At 46.0% G+C, this 10,171-nt stretch overlaps 1 protein-coding gene across 1 annotated transcript; it reads right to left on the reverse strand.

Annotated features, from left to right (window-relative positions):
* Positions 1-665: 665 nt before the first annotated feature.
* On the reverse strand, positions 666-9,805 carry WNT9B (Wnt family member 9B; the record flags this gene model as incomplete). Its single annotated transcript, XM_080359927.1, has 3 exons — positions 9,556-9,805; positions 2,392-2,657; positions 666-1,142 (listed from the first exon to the last, which is right to left on the reverse strand). Exons 1-3 carry the CDS (start codon positions 9,629-9,631, stop codon positions 666-668), a joined length of 819 nt encoding a protein of 272 aa, XP_080216053.1. The 5' UTR covers positions 9,632-9,805.
* Positions 9,806-10,171: the final 366 nt, after the last annotated feature.

A 10,171-nucleotide genomic window follows, 5' to 3' on the forward strand; every position in this document is an offset into this window, starting at 1 on the left:
ATGCGGTTAAAATGGACTTGGAGTTGAACGTCCAAACTACAGATCTGGGAGATGACAAACATGAGATGCATTTGTTTGTAAACTGGTATTTCTGAGGCACAATTCTTGCTTCAGGGTGGGACTGCTCAGCAGCGCATCTTTGAGCTCAAGGCAGAAAGGATCCAACCAGCTTCCGGAGAACAGCACTGAAATCCCCCTGTTGTCAGAGTCCTCTGCCAGAGCACAGCTGTCCCTGCCCCACCGGGATCCAGTCTCTGCTTAGGGCCATCCCCAGTCCCTTAATTCTCTTCTCTCTAGAAACCAGGGCACAAGCCCTCAGTATTTCAGCGTCACCACCCTGATGTATTTACATGAGTGCAAGTGAGGGATGGAGAAGGGGGTTATTCCTGCAGACGAGAGCGCAAGTTTTAGCTCAAGAGAGGTATTTTTGACTGTTTCAGTGTTTCTGCTGTCCCCATGTTACCTCTTCTCTCTGTCCCTCATTCCTGATTTGATACCTGACAAAACCTCTGGTTTCCATCCCTCATACAGGGATCGGAAGATCTCAACATTGAGATAATAGGAGCACTGGACATGTTTGGTTCTTGCCCTCACCCCACAGCAGAGAATCATGTCCTGCTGCTTTCTCATAGTCCAGGGCTTCTCTTCACCCTCCAGCCCTGACTTTACTGCTTGCAGCTGTAGACCACCTCCTCCTGCATGCACTGTTGGCACTCAACATAGCAACACCACTGCACTTGGCAGTGGCAAGAGAAGGTAACCAGCCGGCTCTGGGTGTTGTAGCCTCGTCCACAGCACATGCTGTCACAGTTGCCTTCCCGTGAGCAGGTCCTCCCGGCAGTTCCCAAGGAGTATTTGCTGGGACGACAAAAACTGGGGGAGTCTTCCACGTACACCAGGTCCGTAGAGCGGGGCGAAGCGGGGTGCTTGGGGGAATGGCCATGTCTCTGCGGGCCAGCCAGCTCCGAGTGTCCCACAGCATCATTGGTGGTGCTGAAGACCTTGACGGCATCATCATAGCGGAGCTTCAGCAGTCGTCCAATCTCGTGGAAAGGAGAAAGCTGCTTCCAGCATGTCCGGACAGCACATGAGCCAGAGACACCGTGGCACTTGCATGTGGTTTTGAGACCGTTTTTCACAGCCTGATGAGGAAGAGAAGTGGTAGTCATTATCTACCAGGACCATGAGCCTACCCTCCTGGGTAGAGGTAACCCCTCAGATTGCGGACAGCCTGGAAGTACTCCAGTTTTATTGGTATTTTCCCTATTTTATGGAGGAGAAACTGTAATCAAAAAAAAAAAGACACAACACACAGGGGAATGGCTACAGAGCTGACTGGTGAGCCAGAGAGTTGAGAGGATGAATGAGGACAAATGGCCAAATACTGAATATTGAATAATTTTTTACTAAGCTTATTTGGAATAGGAGGAATAGTCAGCCTTGAAACTGAGTATGTCCAGCAGGATGGATTCCCTTTGGTGTATTCAAATCAAGACAGTGCTATAATCAAACAAGTAATCAAACTCAGTAAATAGAGAACAATTATAGGTCAATAGCCTGTAACATACATTTCAAAATGCTTGATCTAATGGTCTCCCTGACCAAAACTTGGGACAGAACCAATACCTTGAGTAAATCGCCAGCAGTCTCATAATTGATCTCGAGAGAGTCAAACCTTAATCTGCTTCACATGTCACACCAGCTCTGAAGCTCTTGCTGTTCTCAGAACTCCCTGTGGCCGTGGCGTAACCCATGGAGTAATTCAGCCAGTGAATTTTACAGCTGTTACTGGGCTGCTGATTGCTGCCACTCAGCCCCTGACACCAGCAGAGGACACAGGATGCTACTCTGCCACTCCAAACATGCAGCTCCTCACACCAGAGTTCAGGAGACTTGCCAGGGCACTCTCAGTACCATACAGTCCACAACCCACAGGTACATGTCTGATTTGGCAGTAGGGGCACTGGATACCCCTGTCACAAACAGAATCCAGGATGTCGGGGATTGGAAGGAACCTGGAAAGCTCATCCAGTGCAATCCCCCCATGGAACAGGAACACCCAGATGAGGTTACACAGGAAGGTGTCCAGGTGGGTTGGAATGTCTGCAGAGAAGGAGACTCCACAACCCCCCTGGGCAGCCTGGGCCAGGCTCTGCCACCCTCACCAGGAACAAGTTTCTTCTCAAATTTAAGTGGAACCTCCTGTGTTCCAGTTTGCACCCATTGCCCCTTGTCCCATCATTGGTTGTCACCCAGAAGAGCCTGGCTGCATCCTCCTGACACTGCCCCTTTCCATATTGATAACCATTAATGAGGTCAAGGCTAAGGATGTGTTAGAAGACTTGCACTGAGCCTTAACTTCTTTCTAGGTCTGCAGCCGCAGCTCCTCACCTTGATGCCAACATTGGTGTTGTGGATGTCCACCTTGGCCCGCAGGTCTTTGCCAATCCTCTTCTGACCCAAGAATTTCTTCAGGAACTTGGTGCTGTATTTGAGGTTGTCTCCACAGACGCCCCACTGCCAGGCCTTGCGGTTCTCCAGGTCCGGGGAGTCGTCGCAGGTGCAGCGCTCCATGCGCCCGGCGCTGCAGGCGCGGGCCAGGGAGTGCGTGAGAGCTGCGGAGGACACTGCGTACAGGAAAGCGGTTTCCTTAAAACCTGCACAGGAGAAGGATTAGGAGACGGTAGGAGCAGGAAAGGCAGAACAAGGTGCTCATCCACCTCACTGGCTCTCCTAACTGTCTGTGAACTAAAACCAAGCACAACACTTAAAAATACAAAGAGATGAAACTCTTCCGTTACCTGCACACCATTCCTGGCAGAGAAACTCAATATCATGAGTGAAGTAACTGGTGTGGTAACACCCCAGGTGACCACAATGGATGGGTGGCAACAGCCAAACAGTCCTGGGAAAGTATTCAACTGAAAAAAACAACAGTCATGTAACTCCATTTGTCCTTGTCCTCACCACTGGTAGGTGTGAATAGACCACCACTGAAATCATGTTGTGGCTTAAATTCAGGAAATATTTAGTAGAGAATTAAAAAATATTTTTAAAATCTGACCCATTATTTTGAAATGTTTTTATGAGGAGCTGTGTTGGCACGATATAGCAGTGTTTCATATGGAAAGAGCACAGGTGGTTTGATTGGGAAAGGTTCTACGTTAAAGGGCATCTTGAGCAAGAAAGACGAACTCTCCCACACATGGCTGGATTTTCTGATTTCCCTGTAAATTACCTACTCCAAATGACTGTGGTGATGCTTTCTGAAGCTATTATCCTTTCTAAAGCAGGCTTTCCAACTTGGCTGCATTTGCCCTGAGGTATGTGACCATAACGCAACATGACATTTTAACCGGGAAAGAAAGTACAGTACCTGAATAGAAATTCAGTCTGAAGACTTGGGATCAGATAGGAATGGGTTGTGTTGATACAGTAAAAGGCTGCGCTGCCATTCAGTGAGACCTGGGCACACAGGATTGGGCAGAGAAGAACCTGATGAAGTTCGATGAGGGCAACTGCAGGGTCCCATATCTGGGGAGGAACAACCCCCAGCACCAGCACAGGTTGGGGGACCTGCTGGGAGCAGCTCTGCAAAGGGACCTGGGAGTTCTGATCAACAACAGGGTGACCGTGAGTCACCAATGTGCCCGTGTGGCCAAGAGCCCAATGGGCCCTGGGGTGTGTAAGGAAGAGTGTGAGCAGCAGGTCAGGGAGGTGAATCCTCCCCCTTTTCTCTGCCCTGGGGAGGCCACATCTGCACAACTGGGGCCAGTGCTGGGCTCCCCAGGTTGAGAAGGACAAGGAGCCACTGCAGAGAGTCCAGGGAGGGACACAAAGATGCTGAGGGCTCTGGAGCATCTTTGTGATGGGGAGACACTGAGAGAGCTGGGGCTGTGGAGCTGGAGAAGAGAAGCTGAGAGGGATCTGATCCATGGATCAATATCTCAGGGTGGGTGTCAGAGGATGGACCAGACTCTGTTCAGTGGTGCCCAGCGCCAGGGTGAGGGGCAACGGGCACAGACTGAAACACAGGAGGCTCCATCTGAACACGAGGAGAAACTTCTTCCCTTTGTGGTGCCAGAGCCTGGCCCAGGCTGCCCAGAGCGGGTGTGGAGTCTCCTGCTCTGAGACATTCAAACCCCCTGGGCCCACCTGTGTGATCTGCTCTGGGACCCTGCGTGAGCAGGTGCGTTGAACTAGATGGTCTCCTGAGGTCCCTTCCAACCCCAACCATTCCGTGATTCTGTGATATGGCACCCTTGGGCTCAACAGAAGTTCCAGAAAACCCTGACTGACACAAACCTGTCCCAAACCCCAAAATACTTTCCTTTGATTATTTACTTCCTCTCCTATTTAATCCAAGGGAAAATCTTAACATTTCTTCCAGAGTTTATTCACAGTACATCAAACTGTTAATAAGAAATTGCTTAACAAGTCCATAACTTAGGAAGCAGAGCAAGGAAGAGAAAGGCAACTGACCGATCAATAGATAAGATTGGCCAAAACAAAAATGTTTCAGTTTATGAAAAATAGAACACTTTCACATGGAAAGAAAAACACTGAAGCAAACCAGTATTGCATAGTGGAAAATGCTGAATTTCCTTCCACATCAGAAGGAAACGAATCTGTTTTCCCCAAAAATGGAAGAGAGAGGGAGAACCACAGAGACCTGATCTAGTCTTGCAGTTAACCCTGATTTGAGCAGAGGTTGGAAGGGACCTCTAGAATTCATCCAGTTCAACCTCAAATCTTTCTATCATTTTGTTCCCTCAAAGAACTCCCATTCAGCTGTAATAATAGATCAGACCACTGACTGCAGAGATCCGGGTGAAGTCACCATAAATCCGACCAGACAACAGGACAAAGAGCTCTTCTGATAGCTATCACTGAGAAGAATGAAATTTTGATGAATCATGAACATAATGGAAAGGCTTCATTAGCAGCTTCAGTACATACTTCACAGGAGTTCATTGGAATTCCAGAATTTTAGATGAAAGATCTAGCAAGAGTATGGACAGAGATGAGAGAGTCAAGACAATGTGGAGGAGGTCAAGGAGATCAATCAACAAACTGCTTCCTATCTCACCATTTTAGTTGCTGTATCACTGGAACAAGTAACTTACAATTAAGCTTTCTGGTTGGTGATGGTCTGTAAAATCTTCCAGGGTACTGGAAGAGTAGTGAAAAAATGTCACCAAATCCATCAAAAGTTTTGGAAAAGCTGATATGGAACACGGTCAATACAGGTTGTGGTTATCAATATGATGCTCACGCGTTTTTGAACAGTGGCTAAGCCAAAAGAAGAATCTAAGAGAGGATAAGATACATTTGACATCCTACATCTGAAAAAAATATTCCAGTAGCTTGTCTCCAATTTCTTACCAGATTCCCAATATCCTTTCCAACATACTGATACCAGAAGGGAGGAGAGCATTTTAGAAGCACTTTCCCACACCATATAAAGCCAGCAGTACCAGTCAGCTCCACATACCCTGCTAAATCTGACTTTGTGGAATGCCACACTGCTTCTGCTATTTCTGACCAGTGATGGTTTGGTTTCTTCTGTGGCACTCCACGTAAGTGCTGGCCACATTTCAAGCCACTTGAAATCAGAGACCATTGCTTGTGGTCAGGCCACTGCAGACAGCAGTAACTGAAGATAACGAGCACACTTTCAGAACGGGTCCTCCGCACCTCCCACCTCCTTTCATGACAAAGGTTCAAGGTCACCAGGATGCCAAATGTTTGTCTGAAAAGTCTAAGATGATTCCTTCTACTTTGTTGTAAGGGACTTACCACCATTTAATTGTTTAATCCCACGAGTAAAGGAAAAACTGGATGGTCCTGAAGTCTTTGTGGAATAACAATGAGCAACAGAGCTGTTGAAGCTGCATTTTCAGTAGGACATAGCAGAAATGAGCAGCAATCATCTCCAACAGCATGATTTGAGAAGATCTAAGTGGGGGTTTCTCCATATGCCCTGCATATCTATCCTCCCACTACATCAATGGAGCTCTTGTCACCACAGCCCGTGGAGCTTGGAGCCAATGCCCGGTCTGTCAGGGTCTGGTTTGGGGATGAGTCACTCTCCTGACCTCATTGGCTGAGTTGTCAGTGATTATAATGAAATCTTAAGCACTCAGTGCAATGGGGAACATCTAAATGTGGATATCTTTGCTCGTCAGTTTGACTGCAAACATCCAGCACAGAACTGAATTTCAAGACGCCGAAGCAAGCCAGCTCTACTCTGGTAGGACCTTGCACATGTCCAAGTCTTCTCCTGAGCTCTCTGGAACTGTTTCTCTAGCTGAGCAGCCTATAAATACAGAAAAGTGTCTGCTGCAATGGTAAGACATCATTCTGTGGTGTGGTGTGCTCTAGACCACAAGGAAAACTATAATAGGAGGAGTTTAGCGATATGGTGATTCTGCTAGAGGAAAGATGCTCAAGGTCAAAGATTTCTCAGTGCTACAGAAAAGAGAGTGCGAGCATTTCAGAGCAAGTTGAAGACACATCTCTCTGGGAAAACAAACAAACATAGAGCAGACCAGAAAGCTGTAGAATTGTAGAAAGGTTTAGGATGGAGGGACTTCTCAAGGTCTTCAGTCCAATCTCCTGCTCAAAGCAGTGCTAACTCCAGTGCCAAAGTAGTTCAGGGCTTTGTCCATCTGAGTTCTCAAAACCTCCAATGATGGAAATTCTACATCTCTGGGCCATTGGTCCCATGCTGTCCCATTCCTAGGTTCCTCATAACACCAGTGAAACCACTGCTCCAAGGTCAAAGAATCTGACAAACATGAAGCAAAGAAACGGATTGATTGAAGGAAGGATTATTGTAGAGCACCCATTTCTCAAGAAGGATTTTTCAGAGTAACTGGATCTGTGCTGTCTTTGCTATAGGTATTTATTTTCCCCGAATCAACATGTTGTTTGAGATCAAATACCGCTTACTTGACTGCCGGCAGCAGTTGACTGCCTCTGCGGTACACCTTGGAAACCAAAATATCATCATTGCTTTGCAAGCTTTTAGAAAGACAACAACTGCCACTGTGCAACAAGATGTCTTGAAATACCCGTCCAGAATAGTTCTAAACCTACCTCTATTCACAGATTTTTAAAGAAGTGGAGAAGGAATATAGAAGGATTTTGCATGGATCAGTGAAGAGCTATAGCCACCATAAGTGACTGCAGTAGTCACGGAAGGATTGTAGGTTATGCAGAAAGAGATTTCCTGTTGTATCCAGAGGAGTGCCAGTGTAAAAGAAATGGTGCAGACTGTGAAAATAAATCCGGCATTCCTAAAACTTACCAGAAGCATGTAAATATAGGGAAAAAAATGGTGGGGACATGGTATTTTTTCTCCTCTTGCATTCATAAGACCACTGAAGACTGTTAAAAAGCGTGTGTTTTTCTTTACAGTTCCTCTAGGACTGAGGCAATATGGAATGATTTAATAATGTCTAAAACTCTTCATCACTACTTGGGTGAAAGAAACCTACTCCGTTCTCTGACCAACAATTTCCACAGCAGCAACAAAACAGCAGTAGGAATATGTGCGAAATAGATCAAAAGCGGCAGCTGAGTGTTCATGTTCTTTGTGGAAGAAACTAACCTATTTGCAATTTAGAGGAAAATAAGAACTAATAATTGCTTCCAGCGAGCTGTCCTTTCATATAGGAGAGGTATCTGGCATACTTTTGTGTATTAAATCATCATTTGATCCTTAAGATTGTGTAATAAAAGTTTTCAGACAGTTATCCTCATCTGCCAAAACAGGTTTTAAATTATAGGTGATATTTTATTTTGTCAGTCGGGAGTCCACGGAAATGTTGAGGCATGCCACCATGACATAATTAAATGTTTTCAAGCTATTTGAAGATGAGGATTATTCAATTGTCATTTTCAAGTTCTTTGAGGCTGATGAAGGTACTGATGTCAGAAAGTCACTCGAAATTATCACAAACAGCTTCTTCCACAGTGGGCTAAAAAATTCACAGCAGTCTTAAAATGAGGTAAATCTCATCTTTTATGTGCTGGTTTACTAAAATATTAACTTAAGATTTAGTTTAGTAAAATTTTAAATGGAAATATTAAAAAACTTCAATCCAAATGCAAATTAAAATCAACATTTTAATCTCGTCAAAGTTAATGTTGGCTTATTCAGCCCCTTTTATTTAAGACTTTACATATTGTCAAAGGACTGAAACTCAATAATACTAAAGATTAAAACTCAGTAGATGCTACTAAACATTATTGAAGAGCTGAAACTCGATAACAGGCAGTCAGGCATTGGATGAGGACATGTTCAGCAGCATGTATGTGCAAGCTCTGGGAACTTTTATAGTGAAATAGTTTCAGAGTCTGTTTTCATTCTATTTTTCTCAAATTCTTATAATTTGAAGGATTTATTATCGCCCCTCCTACCTCAAATATAGAACTTACAGACCATTTTCTTCCTCTAAAGCCTTCTGTGAAAAAGAAGCCAGCACGTCTTCTGTCCACTCTGTCCAAACTTGTGCAGAGACTCCAAATATATGTGAAATAGTCTTAGGAGATATTTGCAAACATGCACTGAAATGCCTTAACGGTGATAAATAGTGGTTTCAAACAGTAAATTAGGATTAAATTCTATATCTGAGAACAACAGGGATTTACATACAAAAATATCCAAAGAGCTAAAAGAGGTTTTTCTTAAAATGTCCATTGACATAACACACTAACCCTTATTTTTCATGGCATCATCCCAGATTGCCAGAAAAGGAAAATGGTCAGCCCAGGAAACTCTGCTCTTGGAGAAATATCCACAAGTCAAAGGCATGAACTTCTTTCTACTTTTCAATGTGTGACCAACCATGCAGGAAAGATGAGGACAAGGCATATTTTAGAATCACAGAATCATTTTGGTTGGAAAAGACCCTCAAGATCATCGAGTCCAACCACAATCCACCCCTGGCACTGCCCCATGTCCTGAGAACCTCATGTCCGTCTGTCCAGCCCTCCAGGGATGGTGACTCCAGCACTGCCCTGGGCAGCCTGTTCCAATGCCCCACAGCCCTTTGGGGAAGAAATTGTTCCCACATCCAACCTCAACCTCCCCTGGCGCAACTTGAGGCCGTTTCCTCTGCTCCTGGTGCTTGTTCCTGGGGAGCAGAGCCCGACCCCCCTGGCTCCAAGCTCCTTTCAGGCAGTTCAGAGATCAGAAGGTCTCCCCTCAGCTCCTGTTCTCCAGCTGAACCCCCCAGGTCCCTCAGCCGCTCCATCACACTTGTGCTCCAGCCCCTCACCAGCTCCGTTCCCTTCTCTCAACTCACTCCAGCAGCTCAAGGGTTTTATTGGTGTGAGGGGCCCAGAACCGACCCCAGGATTCAAGGTGGGTCCACACCAGTGCTGTGGTGCAAAAGGGCCCAAATCGCACAGCTCCCATTCTTAGGTGAAACAGACAATTTCTGCATTCCCTGGTTATTGCCCCACTTTGCTTAATGTGAGATGCAATTTTCAAGGGCTCCAGCACCAAGCAAGAGTCAATACTGCAAACAAAAGACTACCTTGTACCTCGCTTCAGCAGGCTGGTCCGTCCCTCCAGGCTGCAGTTCCAGCGCTCGCTGCGGAACTGGTACTGGCACTCCATGATCCCCAGCCGGATGGCGTCCCGCAGGGTCTCGGCCAAGCCGGGCTCCCGCCGGCAAAGCCTCTTCTGCTTGCGGGACAGCTTCAGCAAGTCACACTGCTTCACGTGCACCTTCCCCTGGGCAGAGCTTGCGGAGGGTCCCAGGGATGGGAAGTGGGTCAGAGCTTCCTTCCCGGTCAAGCTGAAAGAAAGCAGAAAAAATGGAGAGTTATTGAAGATGGCAGTCACGGGAGAGAAAAGGTGATCAGAGGGAAGATGGTCAGAAAGCCACTGTTCAGGGTGCTTTACCAGCTCAGAAGATTAATCAATACAGATTGATTAGATCTAGCATCCCATCTACTGTGGGAAACTGCAGTGGGTCTGTGGAATCCTTGACAGAAAATATGAGAGTAGAGATCAGCCTTGAGATATTAAGATTTACCCTTGAGAAGGATGGGAGTAAAGGAGTATCCGGAGAGAGGAGAGATGTACCTGTGAGAGAGAAGGGGATAGAAGAATAACATGGATGATAGGAAAATAAACCAATGAGATGTTAGTGCT

Source organism: Nesoenas mayeri, assembly GCF_963082525.1.
Source record: "Nesoenas mayeri genome assembly, chromosome: 26".
In the NCBI taxonomy this organism is placed as follows: domain Eukaryota; kingdom Metazoa; phylum Chordata; class Aves; order Columbiformes; family Columbidae; genus Nesoenas; species Nesoenas mayeri.